At 39.2% G+C, this 18057-nt stretch overlaps 1 protein-coding gene across 2 annotated transcripts; it reads left to right on the top strand.

Annotated features, from left to right (window-relative positions):
* The first annotated feature begins 1476 nt into the window (after positions 1–1476).
* LOC132875533 (uncharacterized) lies at positions 1477–12688 on the top strand. 2 transcript variants are annotated; one of them, XM_060912369.1, is made up of 7 exons: positions 1477–1681; positions 1863–2225; positions 2633–2740; positions 3243–3278; positions 3399–3437; positions 11939–12016; positions 12107–12688. In XM_060912369.1, exons 1-7 carry the CDS (start codon positions 1618–1620, stop codon positions 12169–12171), a joined length of 753 nt encoding a protein of 250 aa, XP_060768352.1. In that variant the 5' UTR covers positions 1477–1617; the 3' UTR covers positions 12172–12688. The 2 variants fall into 2 exon arrangements, with proteins under 2 accessions (XP_060768352.1, XP_060768353.1); XM_060912370.1 differs by lacking the exon at positions 12107–12688 and having other exon boundaries at positions 3399–3451; positions 11939–12017.
* The last annotated feature ends 5369 nt before the right edge of the window (positions 12689–18057 follow it).

Genomic DNA, 18057 nt, shown 5'->3' with positions numbered 1-18057 from the left:
CGCTTCTGGACTCAGTTAACATAAGGCTTCTTTTTTGCACAGTAAAGTTTTAACTGGCATTTGTGGATGTAACTCTGTATTGTAGTACTTAACAAAGGTCGGTCAAAGTAATCCTGAGCCCATGTGGTTATATTAGCTAAAGATGAATGATGGGTCTTGATGCAGTGCCATCTGAGGGATTGGAGATCACAGGTGTTCAGATTAGGCTTGGGCCCTTGCCTTTTACGCACTGAAATGCCTCCAGATTCCTTGAATCGTTTAATGATATTATGCACCGTAGAGGTTGAAATATCCAGATCCCTTCCTATCTTTCTTTGAAGAACATTATTTTTAAACATTTTAATAATTTTCTCACACATTTGTTAACAAATAAATGGAGATCCTCTACCCATCTTTGCTTCTCAAAGACTAGGCCTTTCCTGGATACTGATTTTGTACCAAATCATGATTACAATCACCTGTTGATATCAGCTGTTTCCAAATCACATTATTATTAACTGTTTTATCTCATTACAAGCCCTAAATTGCACCCTTTGGCATTATACCTTTGGCATTATGCCTTTTTTTGGAATGTATTGCAAGCCTGAAATGCAGGCATGGATGTATATTAGTCCCAACTTTTTCTGATTTGGGGTTGTACAAGATATACTCGATAATTGTGTGCTTCCAACTTTATGACAACAGTATGAGGAACATCTACTTACAGGTGTGATGGTCAGATGTCCAGAAACGTTTGGCCATATAGTGCACTTTGGCTACGCTTTCACGCTTTATCTTATTTCATCGGGAAAAATGACTTCACCTACAACATTTAACCATTAATTACTTGTTTATTGCAAATAAGTACAGTACATCTCAAGTACTTTGCAAGAGTTCTAGTACTGAACAAGTGTCTGGATTTCTCTAGAAAAACAAGAGTTTCGTTTCTAATTTATGTTTTCCTTTGATTCAACCTCATAGTTATGATTGACATTGAATTGAAAATTTGAAAAATAATTGAGTAGGAGACAAATAATATAAGGTAATAATGTATACTTTAAAAGACAAACAAACGGTTCACATGATCTCTTATGCAAGTGTTTCTTTAGAGACTGACAGGTAGAGCACTTGTGGTGTACAGAAAGCCAGTAGATGCAGAAGGTGTGAACACCTTGTAAGTGTGACGGTTTATGCACTTTGCTTTGACCTTCTTTATGCTTTTCTTCAATTCAGCTGCCTCTTTACAATGTGTAAATTATAAACAATAGTTTTTCATTCACATTTTGTTCCAGGAGAAGCAAATAAATAAATAAATAAATAAATAAATAAATAAATTTAAAAAAGGGGATGTGTTGCTTAATATGTGAATAAATAATGCAACACGAAAGTCAACACAGTTCATCTTTCCCATACTGTATTTTTGTTCTCTTTATCAAGGAGATTTTAATGAAAGTAAAATTGAAGTCGATAATCAGTTATATCAGACGTATAGATTTTGGATTATTAATGTCTATAGTGTAGGATTTTGAATCATGCATCAGTAATTGTTTTCGTAGCCGCTTAAAATAATTTCAGGAAGTGAGAGCCAAAGAATGCATCACACAGCATTTGTCTTGGTGTAGAAGGAACAGATGCAAAATGAAATCGAAGTGGTTCGAGTTCCAAGCTGTGTGGATTCTCCTTATTTTACCAACTTTCAGTGGTAAGTGTATGACATGATCTGTTTTAATGAATTGTCTGGATTTCTAAAAAGCACTTCATGTAATATAAATATGAAAATATTAAATAGGGGCTTGTTTTACAGGACTGTTTGAGTACAAGTTAATTGTGTTGTATTATTAAGTACAATTTTTAAATCCTAACACTTTACTCTTTAATTACAGGAGAAAGCCTGTGCAAAAATGAATATTTAACACACATTAACATTTCTACTGAGCTCCAGTCTGATGTCCTGCTGCCGTGTAGCTTTAATCCAACTCTCCTCGGATCAGATAAGACTGCAGATATATCAGTAGTGTGGAGTCAAAAGAACACAACATCACACAATCTACTGGAGATCCTTCTAAAGGGAGAACTGCGTCCCTGGAATAACAAAGGTAGACGCATCAAGGCGTTTCCTGAGCTCTCTGAATCTGGAAACTTCTCCATCCTCCTTGAGAAAGTGCAGCCGTATGATGTGGGTCTCTACAGCTGTGAGCTGTTTAATGGGACCAGCTGCAGCATTGCGTATCAGGAGATACAGCTAAGTAAGTTTCATACAAGGATACACACATGTTGTATGCGACTGATTCATGATGTTCTGGATACAATGAACCTAAATTTCTGTTCATGTTTCTCTGACAGTCGTCCCAGCTGTAATTCAATCACAGATTTATATTAATGTGCTCTTTGTTATACATTATTGTTTCTATAATAACAAGATACACAGGAAGGAACTTGTATAGCAGGGATGATAAAAAGTATGATGTGTCATTCTTTATTTAATAAACATTTGCAATTGTATCAGGAGCTTGAGCTGTGTGTTGGCAACCAACAAAGTAAAGTATAATCATATCCTGTATATCTTTAAGGAATGAGTATTAATTTTACACTTACATTTACAGTGCCAACATTGGGTTAAATATTCTACAGTATATTATAATCTATATTCTAGGCCTTATGATCCATCGTTCCTCTCTGTTATTGTGGAGCATAGTAGGAGCATTAGCAGGAGGAATTGTGCTGCTTGCTGTACTCACAGCTTATTTGTTACACGCAAAACGTAAGTCTGAGTTATTTCTACATGAACATCTTCCTGTTCTCTTAATCATTTGAGTCTCTGTTTTTTTCTTTTGCCCGTAAAGGAATTGTGGTTTTCAGTATAAAACAGAAGCACAAGTTTTCGGACTGAGGGTTTGAGTTACACTAAATTCAGAGACTTGTTAAGAAATGACTTTTGGTTTTCACTGTCATGCATCCTACACTCATTCTACAATGTACTTTACTCATGAGAAATGTGGGGTGCCTCTACAGTAATAGTTAATGCCCCTGTTTTACTAAAGACGAATGAAGTATGTGAATGTCATTACAGACATTATTGATTATATAGATTTTTTTGTGCGCGGTATTCTGTTTACTAGACTATATAAATATTCCAAGTAAAAATACAATGCTGTAGTAGTAGTAGTAAATGAACTCTGGTGTCTCAGAGTAGTCCAGGTTCTGAACTGAAACTTGGACTTTTATTTCGTCTTTTTAACATGTTCTCTGATATTAAATTGCAGGCAGAAAAAATATCATTGTTACAGAAACTTACGATGGTAAGTTGATATGTGTTTGATACATTATATATAAACACCATATATATTTATGTAGTATTATCCTCTATCTGTTGTAGTTCTATTCAACATGCACAGTAATGCTGTTCTGTGTCTTTGCAGAAAACGTTGTGGGTGCAGTAGCACATACAGACAGAGGAAGTAAGCAGTCTGTGGTATTTGACAACCAAACTTTGATCTCTTTTAAAACATTAGAGCCTCTAATAGTGACTCATGTCTACACCTGTGATAATGGCTGTCCAATAAGCCTTAATAAATGCTCTTTCGATTCAGAACTTATCAATTTAAAATGTTTTCGGAAGTGTTGGCTTTTCTGACATTTAATCAAGTCAAGACAAGTCAATTTTATTGTCAACTATGCTATACATGCTCGACATACAGCACAGATGAAATTTCAGTCATCTCTGACCCATGGTCCAAACAGGCAATGCAATAAAAAAAAAGAATAACTGAAATAAACAATATAAACAGTATAAACACTCTAGATAAGAAAATAAACATAGACTAAACACTCACAGGTATGTGTGTGTGTGTGTATATATATATATATATATATATATATATATATATATATATATACACACACACACACACATACATTATATATATGTATATATGTGTGTGTGTGTGTATATATATATATATATATATATATATATATATATATATACACACATACATTATATATATGTATATATGTGTGTGTGTGTGTATATATATATATATATATATATATATATATACACACACATACATACATTATATATATGTATATATGTGTGTGTGTGTGTGTGTGTATATATATATATATATATATATATACATATATACATATACATATATATATATATATATATATGTATATATATATATATATATATACACACACACACACACACACACACACACACATATATAAATAAATTGGAGCAAAGGGACATAAAATAAACAGTCAAGGGCACTTGAGGTATGGCAGGTAAACATGAAATAAGCAGTATAAACAATAAACTAATAGCTGTTAAGGTGAGGTAGTGCGGAATAGTGCAAATGAGCGAGGTAAAGTGAAATGTGCAGTCCCTGAGTTCAGTGTGCAAATGAATGTTGTGTGTGTGTGTGTGTGTGTGTGTGTGTTGGGGGGGGGGGACTGTGAGGGTGACATGATGTCAGATGCTGAAGGGGGGGCAGGGGGGTGTGCAGGCAGAATCTGTGGCAGGGGGCAGAGGTGGGAGGCATACATGTCAACCTTTGGTCAATCAAACCTGTATAACCAACCTCCAAAATCCGTATTTCTCTTATAAAATCCTTATAAGATGCAAATTAAAATAATTTACCTAAAATTTGAATGATAATTAACAATGATATATCCAAGTTACTTTTTATTCAGTATTAATAACAATAAACCTTCAGAATGAATACAAAGCTCCAATGTTTGACAAAAACACAAAGTGTCACTCTAATGTTCTGAATTGTACTCCGTGACAGCTTTTTTAGCAGTCTGCACCAATACCTCACTAGGCTGCATGTCACAGCAAGTGTCTGTGTTGATCTTGCCAGAGTGCCCATTCAGAATCTTTTCAGTCGCTAGTGAAAGTCGCTCAGGTGGAAATACGCGTTTCAAACAAAATGTTACTTCCCGGTTGGCGGGATTCTCGCAATGCGGTGTGCGCATGATCAAAAGTGGAACGAAGTCTCGCTACCACAAGATAACGCGCGATTTCATAAGACTCTCTACTGGCTGTTTGTGCTTTCTGTGGTGTACAGTACGTTTGTAAATGTTATGCGCTCTTTTATCATCGTGGGAATTGATTATCGCTCTAAATAAATATTGAAGTTTTTTTAAAATAATCCATATAACTTTATTTGTACGCCCGTATACTACGTTTATTGAATCAAATCTGCATAAAATACGGACATTCCGTATAGGTTGACATGTATGGGGAGGAGGGGCAGAACAGGGAGGGAGTTGAGCCTCCTGACCGCCTGGTGAAAGAAACTGTCCTTGAGCCTGCTGGTTTTGGCCCGGAGACTCCGCAGTCTTCTCCCCGACGGCAGCAGGCCGAAGAGGCTGTGAGATGGGTGGGTGGGGTCACCTGCAATCCTGATGGCTTTTCGGGTGAGGCAGGAGTTATAGATATCCATGAGAGAAGGGAGAGAGACACCAATGATCCTCTCAGCTGCTCTCACGATAGAATTGGTTCATCAACTTTTACATCATTTCTACTTTGTACAGGTGTAACCATTTACACTTTTACTGTACACAATTCTCATGAGTCTGTACCTGCATTCCAGTACTGCTTTCACCATCGTCCACTCGCCCTTGCTGTTTCCTTTTGGAGAAATTCATTACTATGTTAGGATTGTTACTTCATAAACTCGGGTAAAGTCTGTAGTGGCTCAACCTTGGAGTTGGATTCAATAAGTGTTATAAATTCTGGTGAAATACTAATACTAATTTTGTTAATTCTATTGAAATACAATGCCCGGCCACAAAAAAGTTGCCATTTGGACTTAAATAAACAAATACATTAGAGCCTTTGACTAGATAATTACTGCAGTGATTAATATGTTTCAATTGGCAACAATTCTTTTAACCCTAACTGATGCAGTGAGTAGCTTCTCATTTCTAAAACAAACATATCGGAAGACATATCCTGTGCTCATGGAAAAGATGTTACTGTGTTTCAGGTGGTCAAATTATTGGCCTGCATTAAGCAAAGAAACCAACTATGAAGGTTGCTGAAATGACTGGAATTGGGTTAAGGACTGTCCAATGCATTATTAAAACCTGGAAGGATAGTGGTGAACTGTGAATTTTGTGAAAGAAAATGTGGTTGGGAAACAATCCTGACTGACCATGATCAGAGATCACTTAAATGCTTAGTGAAGTCAAATTGTGAAAAAAAAAAAATCGACAGTAGAACTCACAGCTATGTTTAATAGTGAAATTAAGAGCATTTCCACACTCCCAGTGTGATAAGAACTCACAGGATTGGAACTAAACAGCTGTGTGGCCATAAGAAAACCACTTGTTCATGAGGCTAATCAGGAGAAAAGGCTTCAATTTGCTAGGGAGCATAAAGATTGGATTCTGGAGCAATGGAAAAAGGTCATGTGGTCTGATGAGTCCAGATTGACCCTATTCCGGAGTGATGGGTGTCTCAGGGTAAGAAGGGAAGCACATGAAGCTATGCATCCAATCCATCATATATAGTGGCCACTGTACAAGCCTCTGGAGGCAGTGTTGTTATCTATGATTGCTTCAGTTGGTCAGGTCGAGGCTCAGCAATAAAATGAAGCCTGATGGCACTGGCATAAAATTAGGGCTCAGATTGTGGAAAGAATGGCTCAAGAAGCATGAGGAATCATTTTCACACATGAATTGACCATCACAGAGTCCCAACCTTAATGCCACTGAGAATCTTTGGGATGTGCTAGAGAAGACTTTATGCCATGGTTTGACTCTCCTGTCATCAATGCAAGATCTTGGTGAAAAATTAATACAACTCTAGACTGAAATAAATGTTGTGACATTGCATACTGTAAGTTTATCAAAACAAAACCACGGTGAATGCATGCTGTAATCAAAGCTAAAGGCGGTCCAACCAAATATTAGTGTGTGCAACTTTTTTTTAGCAGGGCAGTGCACCTCGTTTAAGTGACCAACCATTTTGGACACTTAAAACTTTTGTTATTTGACAGATATAATGCCAACGTTTCATTGATTTGCTCACTTTTCTACATGTTACACAATCATGAGGTAGAATACTCACTGTCCCATTTAATGTCAGGATCAGACTGTACAAATTCAGCCAGATTTTGACACAAATTTGTTTTGGCCAGCATCCAGTTTCCAGCGTCAGGCCCAAATATGGATGCCAGGAACAATAAACAGGCCTGGTAATGTGACATAATTAAAGAACAGTGATGTGATTTCCGGGATGCCTTGTGACACACCTATGTAAAGTCTAGCATGCCAGAATTTTTGTATTTTCTCACCTAGTTTGACAACTCCCATGATGTGTAACTTGATAGCCATGATTGACAATTTCTTAATGTTCCTCCCTGGCGATACGCAAGGACGTGAATGATAATTGGTCAGGGTCAAACTTGTAGTGTCGCCAGTCTCCTAACCAAGACACAGCAAGAATTTATGGCCCAATGGTTGCCTAATCTGACATGGTGATCATCGTGAAAGACAAAAACATTGAGTAGTCTGATGCTCCCTGCTCCATTGGGTTATTATTACACCTAGTGGTCAAAATGGGAACTGCAATAAGTGCTGATCGAGGCCTGCTGAGGCAAGAATCATGTTGCTCCATGCTCAGTGTAGGAGCAGGGAGAGGAGTGGTCAGGACAATTAATGACTGGGTTGCTCAGCTCGAGGTTTTAAAGCCAAATTGGCTAGTTACAAAAATACTCAGGGGCCACCAAGATCTTGTTTTTATAGCAAATAATCTCAATTAAATTGAATAAATTTTCACAAAGTGTAAATGCATACAGTTATACACTGTGTCCATGATGCATAAAACCATTTATATTGTGAGATACATTGCAAAGATTGAGAGAGGGAAAGAGGGATTATGAAGTGGATAATGTCTGTACATCAGAAATGCATGTGCACCACGGTGACCTTCTTTCCCACACAAAGGCTGAGTAAAAGAAGAAACATACGTCTCCTTTTTCAATGCTCAATTTTTTTGGCTAGTTTCAGGCCTTTTGTGTGGTTTGTAAAATGCAGTTGGGTTGGAAATATGAGCGTTTGTTCTCAAGATAATAATATTACTGTGGCTATGGTTAACTGTGGTTATTACGGGGTTGATCTAAAAATTCACTGGATAGTAACCTGTACGAGAAGTCAAATGTGATAGCTCATGACTTAAAGGTATGTCGTTATTAACTCTTTCACCACTGCAAACTGCTATATCGGTCCAGAAAATATGGAATCTTTCAACGTGACAGACTGCGTGTATTAGTCGCCATTATCATGGCAGACCGCTATTCCAGTCTCATTGTAGTAGGGAAACCCCTGTGTATTGTATATGCCAGTTGGTTGATGAGTCAGATTCCCTGGGATTTCCTATGATAAGCACAAATTTATTTTATGCTAATTAGCATTATGCATCTTTCTTTTGGGAAATATTAGTGGATAAAACACGAATTTACTTGTGTTCAGTTTAATTCTCATAAGTGTCACATATTCTTGAAGCAGAATTCCTCTAGTTTCCAACGATACCAAAGATGCACTGGTGAGCTGTTACTATTAGAGCTGGGACTTGAGCTCAGCCAAAGCTTAGCCAGACACACCAAAAAAGCAACAGGGCAAAGGATTTTGCAAAGGATTAGCGGCAGGCTGTCAGGTCGCTCCATTGTGTGTAGCTGTTGATGTTGATTTTAAAACTAAATGACATAGGGAAATGAATACTTAAATCTGAGTGAAAAATACTGTAGTGAGCGTGCAGCGTGGAAGAAGAGTCTGGAGACAGAAATCTTAGTTTCTCGGTCGTTAGCCTGTGCTACTTGCTCTCGATAGCACTGGCTTGACTGCTTTATTAGCATTCGCTAACACTACTGATGAACGCTACACCGGGTGGAAGGTTACTTCACTGCTGCGCTGACAGCGCCGACTCGCAGTTAAGCTCACATTGGCCTTTGAGAAAGCCGAGAGTGATAAGTTTTTGGTCCCTCCCACTATAAATCAAAATTTGATTGGTTAATTCATCTGTCACTTCCTACATAAATGTACACTGCCATGGCCTTCTGTCCCAGCAATGAAGTCCTAACCAATGATTGAGCCAGCTCTAACGTATTCTCAGCCTAGAGACACCAAACAAACAAAAAAATCTCATTGGATAACTCAATTTTAATGTTTACAGGGCAGTAACCCTTTCATTTCTGAAGCAAATTTGATAGAAAATGAGGCCACATTATAATTAGAAGAGAATAATTGTAATGAAATTATGCAAGAATGAAATAAATTAAATATAACATTTGAAATGCTATGTTTGGGCCTTCTCTAAACACCTAGAAGGTCCTGATGGTTCCCCTCTGCAAATATGTCACGATGGCACACATTCTAGTTCACTATATTTTCTTTTAATATTGTGTACTGGTTTATATGGAATTGATCACAAAGTTACTTCGTGATAATGGTATTTCTTATATAACGTTATATAGTGTATATAACAGTCTGTATATAGAGGATATTACACAGTTTTGCAAAGATATGAAATTGAGTGGTGAATGTATACATCATAAGTGAGTGAAGCGGACGAGTGAAAATATTTTCAACACTAGAAGATAAACTTCATATCTTCACGCCACTGTGTAATGTTCTTTATATTACATGGACACATCCACAAAAAAAGCAATTTAATCGGAAGAATTTTAATTTCGATCCGGTTCACCATTTTGACAATGCACATCCAGTCGGCGGAAAAACACTGGGAGTGATGTCATCGGAGTGAAATATCAGGAAATATGTCACTCAGATCTGTGTTGTATTTCGTATGAAAAATTTGAGTTTTTTAACATAAGATAAAGTTCATATCTTCAAGCCATGCGATTTTCTTTTTATTATATCGACACATTCGCAAACAAAAAGTACCCAAATTTATCTAAACAATTCATCGATTTCTTCACAAATGACATATTGAGATTTACAGTTAGGTCCATAAATATTTGGACAGAGACAACATTTTTCTAATTTTGGTTCTGTACATTACCACAATGAATTTTGAACAAAACAATTCAGATGCAGTTGAAGTTCAGACTTTCAGCTTTAATTCAGTGGGTTGAACAAAATGATTGCATAAAAATGTGAGGAACTAAAGCATTTTTTAAACACAATCCCTTCATTTCAGAGGCTCAAAAGTAATTGGACAAATTAAATAACTGTAAATAAAATGTTCATTTCTAATACTTGGTCGAAAACCCTTTGTTGGCAATGACTGCCTGAAGTCTTGAACTCATGGACATCACCAGACGCTGTGTTTCCTCCTTTTTAATGCTCTGCCAGGCCTTTACTGCAGCGGTTTTCAGTTGCTGTTTGTTTGTGGGCCTTTCTGTCTGAAGTTTAGTCTTTAACAAGTGAAATGCATGCTCAGTTGGGTTGAGATCAGGTGACTGACGGCCATTCAAGAATATTCCACTTCTTTGCTTTAATAAACTCCTGGGTTGCTTTGGCTTTATGTTTTGGGTCATTGTCCATCTGTATTATGAAACGCCGACCAATCAGTTTGGCTGCATTTGGCTGGATTTGAGCACACAGTATGTCTCTGAATACCTCAGAATTCATCCGGCTGCTTCTGTCCTGTGTCACATCATCAATAAACACTAGTGACCCAGTGCCACTGGCAGCCATGCATGCCCAAGCCATCACACTGCCTCCACCATGTTTTACAGATGATGTGGTATGCTTTGGATCATGAGCTGTACCACGCCTTTGCCATACTTTTTTCTTTCCATCATTCTGGTAGAGGTTGATCTTGGTTTCATCTGTCCAAAGAATGTTCTTCCAGAACTGTGCTGGCTTTTTTAGATGTTTTTTTAGCAAAGTCCAATCTAGCCTTTTTATTCTTGAGGCTTATGAGTGGCTTGCACCGTGCAGTAAACCCTCTGTATTTACTTTCATGCAGTCTTCTCTTTGTGGTAGATTTGGATATTGATACGCCTACCTCCTGGAGAGTGTTGTTCACTTGGTTGGCTGTTGTGAAGGGGTTTCTCTTCACCATGGAGATTATTCTGCGATCATCCACCACTGTTGTCTTCTGTGGGCGTCCAGGTCTTTTTGCATTGATGAGTTCACCAGTGCTTTCTTTCTTTCTCAGGCTGTACCAAACTGTAGATTTTGCCACTCCTAATATTGTAGCAATTTCTCGGATGGGTTTTTTCTGTTTTCGCAGCTTAAGGATGGCTTGTTTCACCTGCATGGAGAGCTCCTTTGACCGCATGTTTTCTTCACAGCAAAATCTTCCAGATGCAAGCACCACACCTCAAATCAACTCCAGGCCTTTTATCTGCTTAATTGAGAATGACATAATGAAGGAATTGCCCACACCTGCCCATGAAATAGCCTTTGAATCAATTGTCCAATTACTTTTGGTCCCTTTAAAAACAGGGTGGCACATATTAAGGAGCTGAAACTCCTAAACCCTTCATCCAATTTTAATGTGGATACCCTCAAATGAAAGCTGAAAGTCTGGACTTTATGTCCATGTCCATTATATAACTATAACTTGAATATGTTTCAGTAAACAGGTAAAAAAAAAAATTTGTGTAAGTGTCCAAATATATATGGACCTAACTGTATGTCACGTTTTTGGGTTTCCATGTCCCGGATGTAGCTCAAATGAAAAATATGAGTGATGTATTTCCCAGTGAAACACTCGTATCCATATAATATATGAAGTTCTGCAGTGGTGAAAGAGTTAATATCGGCCTGCCTCACCAAAATCGATGGTCCTATGTCACTACTGGGTAGAGTTAATTTCATTTGATGAATGCTTGGAGGTCCGAGAGTCAACATGTCAGCTTTATCACAAGTTGCCACTCAGGTGAAGTCCGCAAGGGCATGCTGAAAACAGTAGTGGGATGCAAGGAGTATCCTTTAAAAAACTTCCCTTGACGTATTTTTTTCTAAATAGGTAAATCACTTGAGAATCCAATATATGACACTTCCTGTCGGCTAGAATCCAGTAACTGTGCAAGAGAAGAAGAAGAAGGTAAGAGTGTTTAAAATAAACCAACAGTGTATTCAAGTGTACAACACTATTAAGACATTGATCTAATGATCTCCAATTTTTCTTTTTAAGGGGTTTCATCTGATACTCCAGTGTATGCCACGGTCAAGAAAGGAAAAATAGTAAATAGCACCTAAAGCAAGCCATGAACATAGTGCGATGTTTTATAGGAAAACGAATTTTGATATGTACCAAAGCTGAAGATATAGTTTGATAGTTTGCCTCATGTCATTTTTATTATGCAATCAATAAAACTTTGTGATGTAATGCATAACGTAATCTTAATACTTTCATTACTGAGTTACTGATTGATTTTAGACCTCCATCTAATATCATGACCAGCCATCAGTGGTGCTGCATATTTGTGCTTTTGCCCCTATGTCAGGGGTCACTGCTTCTTGCTCATTTTGTTGCTTTCGTATGAAACATGCTGCTAATAGTAGGCTGTACAACTATGCATGTACTTGTTTAATATCTCCCATTTCTTCCCTGGATGCTTTTAATCATTTCCAAGAACCTCGTAAACAAATAATAGTTTCGCTTTCCTTTGCATTTGGGTTTTATTGTTTTGGGTTACACACATGAAACTGTCTTTCTCCTACCTTAAAAAAGAGTGGCAAATAAAGTGCGTTATTGCTTATGTTTTTATTTTACACCCTGGCTATCTTAGTTATGTTATTAGGATGTGAGGTATTGACTGACAGGAAGTTATGTCGCATTTCCTTCCTTCCTTACTCTTATTCTTGGGCTTTCTTTCTTTCTTCTTTGTTTTTTTCCCATGCTAGTGTGTGTTAGATGTTGAGAGGGTATGCAACACTTTACAGATGTAAGCAAATGAGTATTCTGTAATTGCCCTCCCCCCCCCCACACACACACATTTAGTGCAAGCTAATCAAATTAATTTTCTACATATATTAATCTTTCATTAAGTTTTAAGTTGATGCTCTGAATAACAGGCATAAGATAAGGATAAACAGTCAAATCCTCACACATCATACACAGCAAAAGTGATTTTGCAGTGATTTTGAAATGACTGTATGTGGGGTTATGATTGTGTAGTACCTTTAAAAAACCTAGTTCTTGCACCACCTACCCATGCCTACACATTGTAGCTCACTTCCTGTGCTTCAGTGACAATGTCGTGGCTCGACACAACCTGAGAACTGATTGGCTTTTTTGCAGTGAACGCATCTGCCCATATCATGTGAAGGAAGATCAGTGTAGGTTGGCTGAATCTTCAAAAAACACCTCCAAAAAGACTTTTACCGTAGGTGCTTCACCAAGTGAAAATGAAACACAGAACATGGAAAGGAAAGTGTGAAATGGTGCATATCAAAAACATGTCACATACTTGGCTTGAAAGAAGCTCTTGTTTTTTTTCCTGTTTGTTGGAGATGTTCATCATGTTCTTTTACGTTCTCTGTCTCACACTCCTCACTCACTTCCTCCTTCCCCTCCATGGTTGGAGACTATTCTTTATATGAAGCTGATGATAGCTGACCATCTGATCCACTATTCCAATGCAAACTATATGACCAGTATCTTTGTGGAATCAGTTTAGTAGATCAATAACTTATCTTAAGTCTGTTAATTTATTTACTTTTATATAAAAGTTACAGGGTGGCACGGTGGTGTAGTGGTTAGCGCTGTCGCCTCACAGCAAGAAGGTTCTGGGTTCGAGCCCAGTGGTCGGCAAGGGTCTTTCTCTGCGGAGTTTGCATGTTCTCCCCATGTCTGCGTGGGTTTCCTCCGGGTGCTCCGGTTTCCCCCACAGTCCAAAGACATGCAGGTTAGGCTAACTGGTGACTCTAAATTGACCGTAGGTGTGAATGTGAGTGTGAATGGTTGTCTGTGTCTATGTGTCAGCCCTGTGATGACCTGGCGACTTGTCCAGGGTGTACCCCGCCTTTCGCCCGTAGTCAGCTGGGATAGGCTCCAGCTTGCCTGCGACCCTGTAGAACAGGATAAAGCGGCTAGAGATAATGAGATGAGATGAGATAAAAGTTACATTGTGAATGCACAAAAGGGTTGAACATTCAGTAAATTTACCATCTAAAATCCTATCCACTTCCTCGTTCATGCAGTTATCCAATCAGCCAATCACGTGTAGGCAGTACAATCTATAAAATATATCATAGCAGATACAGGACAAGCGCTTCAGATAATCTTCACATAAAACATCAGATTTGGGGGAAATTATCTTTGTGGCTTTAACCGTGGCATGGTTGTTGGTGCCAGATGGGCTGGTTTGAATATTTCAGAAACTGCTGATCTCCTGGGATTTCACACAACAGTCTCTAGAGTTTACACAGAATGGTGTGAAAAGCAAAAATAAAAATATCCAGTAAACTACAGTTATTGTTGTTGAAAGAGGTGAGAGGAAAGTCCATCTATTCATCTATTAGGGGTCCATCCATCAGGGTCACGGGGAAAGCTGGAGCCAATCCCAGCTGACTTTGGCTGAACCTTTGGGTATATCTTCTGTACACAGCCTTCTGGGCTAGTCTCCAATCTACTACAGGGTTAACACAGACAAACAAACATTCACACTCGTATTTACACTTGCGGGAAAGTTGACCTAATCTACATGTCTTTGGACTGTACACCACCACAATGGATTTAAAATGAAGCCATCAAGATGTGACTGAAGTGTATAATTTCAGCTTTAATAATTCAAGGAATTTAACAAAAAATATTGCAGCCTGGACCTGAAATGGGATTCGATGTTGTGACTCTATGCAAAATCTTGTTATTCTTTCTGCCGCTCCTGTTAGGGGTTGCCACAGCAGATCATCCATAACCGCTTATTCTGTGCAAGGTTGCAGGCAAGCTGGAGCCTATCCCAGCTGACTATGGGCGAGAGGCAGGGTACACCCTGGACAAGTCGCCAGATCATCACAGGGCTGACACATAGAGACAAACAGCCATTCACACTCACATTCACACCTATAGTCAATTTAGAACCACCAATTAACCTAGCCTGCATGTCTTTGGACTGTGGGGGAAACCGGAGCACCCAGAGGAAACCCACACAGACATGAGGAGAACATGCAAACTCCACACAGAAAGACCCCCATCAGCCACTGGGCTCGAACCCCGAACCGTCTTGCTGTGAGGCAACAGTGCTAACCACTACACCACCGTGCCGCCCCCAGTGTGGCTCATCATGATCCATATATTTGATTTGGCATAGGTTTTTTACACTGGATGCTCTTCTTGACACAACCCTCCCCAGTCTATCTGGACTTGGGACCAGCACTAAATATGCACTGACTTGTGCAACCCCAATGGCTGGGTATTTTTTCCTAATCCGCATGTTTTTGAACTGTGAAAGGAAACCAGAGCACCTGGAGGAAACCCACACTCTATGCAAGAAAACCACACAATATTAAAATTGGTGGAAAAGTCTGAAGAGTTTGCCAAAGTATTTATAAACAAACACATAAGGGGAAGCCATGGTCTAATGGTTAGAGAAGCAGCTTTGGGACTAAAAGGTTGCCAGTTTGATTCCCTGAACTAGCAGGAATGGCTGAAGTGCCCTTGAGCAAGGAACCTAACCCCCAGCTGCTCCCCAGGCTGCTCTGGGTATGTTGTACATCGCTTTGGAAAATAGCATCATGCCACTCATGTAATGTAACATTGAGATTGCATAAGTGTCCCTCTGCCCTTACTGTGAAACCCCTAAATTAGTTATTTTGGATAGAGACATGGTTACAGTGTCAAATGTTATCTTTCTAATAAAGAATTAAACGTTATTTTGTCAGTAGCTGAGTTTATAGCCCTGAGGTAATTTCTCTATTTTTCTCTGGAGAATAACAACCAAGACTTCTTTTTTTCTAATACTGTATTTCCATTCAGTTATGATTCACAAGATGATTTTAATGTAGCCCATGGATTCTAAATTCATTTAGGGAGCCAGGAGGCAAGGGAGCAAAATTTCCCTTGTTCTTTGTGTGGGATGGATGGCATACTCTGTCTCTCCAGTCAATCACAGTGGCAGATCCAGACCAATGCAACCGATACACGTACATCGGTCAGAAATGCATGTGCACCAACTGGCATCGACCACGGGGTGTTTGCTTACTTTACCGCTAGCTGGCGACATGGACTATAGCTATGCTCAACCAACAGACCAATGGTTCAGGATCTGTGGTAAGTGGTGATGCTTACCTGAACTAATTACCTGTATTCTCACGATGCTTTGTATTGCTTGACCTGAGACAAAGGATCTTGGTCAAACCAATAAAATGCTCCAGAAAGAGGTCAAAATTTGAAATTCACCACGAATAACAGGTCGAGCCACTGTCATAGTGGGCCATGCCTGGACTGATTCGAAAGGTCTTGGGGAGAGGGAGGTGCCTGTAAAGTTTGGTAGGGCTAGGACTTTTTAAGTTAGGAATTTTTAAATCCCTGCATGCGTGCACAGCTGGAGCCAGGGCTCATATTAAAGTTTTCGGCGAGCCATATTCAGGCAGGGGGTTCAGGGGCAAATAATGGACTGAGCCATGGTCATACTAGGCTGAGCCTGGCTGTTTCAAAAGATCTTAGGGAGAGGGAGGTGCCTGTAAAGTTTGGTGGAGCAAGGACTATCGGTGGCCAAGTTATAAATTTTTAAATCCTGGTGTGCATGTGCGGCTGGAACCAGGGCTCCTATTAAAGTTTTCAACGAGCCGCGCTCGTGCAGGGCTTCAGAGGTGACTACCAGGCCAAGCCGCAGTCGTAGCAGGCCATGGCTGCCCTCTTTGGAAAGGGCTTGGCGTGCTCTATGCCCCTAGCGATCTGGTAAAATTAGTGAAAATATTTCTGCAATTGTGCATCTGTCAGATTCTTGGGCTGGATCTGTCCTTGCATCAGAAGGACACTAACCAATCATGAGTGTCTGTGAGCTTGTGTATGTAGAAGAGGGTAGATAGCACCCCTTCCCAGTTAGTAACTATGATATGATTGGGGAGAAATAACTGGTGGGTTGGAATTGGCCATGATTGGGGTGACATGACCAAATTGGGGTGGGGGAGGGGTCTCTCATCTCATCTCATTATCTCTAGCCGCTTTATCCTGTTCTACAGGGTCGCAGGCAAGTTGGAGCCTATCCCAGCTGACTACGGGCAAAAGGCGGGGTACACCCTGGACAAGTCACCAGGTCATCACAGGGCTGGCACATAGACACAGACAACCATTCACACTCACATTCACACCTACAGTCAAGTCGCCAGTTAACCTACCCTGCATGTCTTTACACTGTGGGGGAAACCAGAGCATCCGGAGGAAACCCACGCGGACACGGGGAGAACATGCAAACTCTGCACAAAAAGGCCCTTGCTGCCCACGGGGCTCAAACCCGGACCTTCTTGCTGTGAAGCAACAGCGCTAACCACTACACCACTGTGCTGCCCCCAAAACAAAAAATGAGAAGGGAAATTTCACCCTGAATTCAAGAACAATGAGACAAAATAATATCCAAAAAAACTAAAAAAAAAAGGACTGTAATATGAATGGTAATCGGTGTAAGTAGATGCAAAGCGTGATCCTAGATTATCTGAAGAGGACGATGGCCTTTGTTGATGGCTATGTGGTTTATCCATATACCTTTCTTAGGCACATTAAAAGTTATCAAGAAAAATAAATATAAGTAAGTTGTGATTTTTATTGCCATCTTAACTGTCTGACACATGTTGGAAGCTTTAGATTAGATTAGATTAGATTAGATTAGATTCAGATTTGTTGTGACTGAGCAGAGTACTTACAAGTCTCTACTTACAAGTTGCCGCTTGACTTTAGTCATATTCCTGCACCACAGATGACTGAAAGCATATCATCATATCAACCTCTATCGACGTCATCTTTCCAGTTAATAGCATGGACAGATGCTTTTAATGATGTTTGAATTCAGAGCCAGAAGCACAAATCATGTTGCAATGAATGGATCTCTTGGAGGTATTGAGTATGAAATAAAAACAAACAAACAAAAAAAAACAGTGAATATAAAGAATAAACTATTTGTGCAAGATGAGAAAAGCTCACAT

The sequence above is a fragment of the Neoarius graeffei genome, chromosome 28 (genome assembly GCF_027579695.1).
Source record: "Neoarius graeffei isolate fNeoGra1 chromosome 28, fNeoGra1.pri, whole genome shotgun sequence".
NCBI classification, from domain to species: Eukaryota; Metazoa; Chordata; class Actinopteri; order Siluriformes; family Ariidae; genus Neoarius; species Neoarius graeffei.
Note: the sequence above shows the minus strand (reverse complement) of the source record. Positions and strands in the feature narration are given on the sequence as shown.

Excerpts from the sequence above, each read along its gene's own strand:
- LOC132875533 (XM_060912369.1), top strand. The coding sequence starts at position 1,618 with ATGAAATCGAAGTGGTTCGAGTTCCAAGCTGTGTGGATTCTCCTTATT. Across the intron at positions 1,682-1,862 it reads TATTTTACCAACTTTCAGTG|GAGAAAGCCTGTGCAAAAAT; the intron begins GTAAGTGTATGA and ends CTTTAATTACAG. Across the intron at positions 2,226-2,632 it reads GTATCAGGAGATACAGCTAA|GCCTTATGATCCATCGTTCC; the intron begins GTAAGTTTCATA and ends TCTATATTCTAG.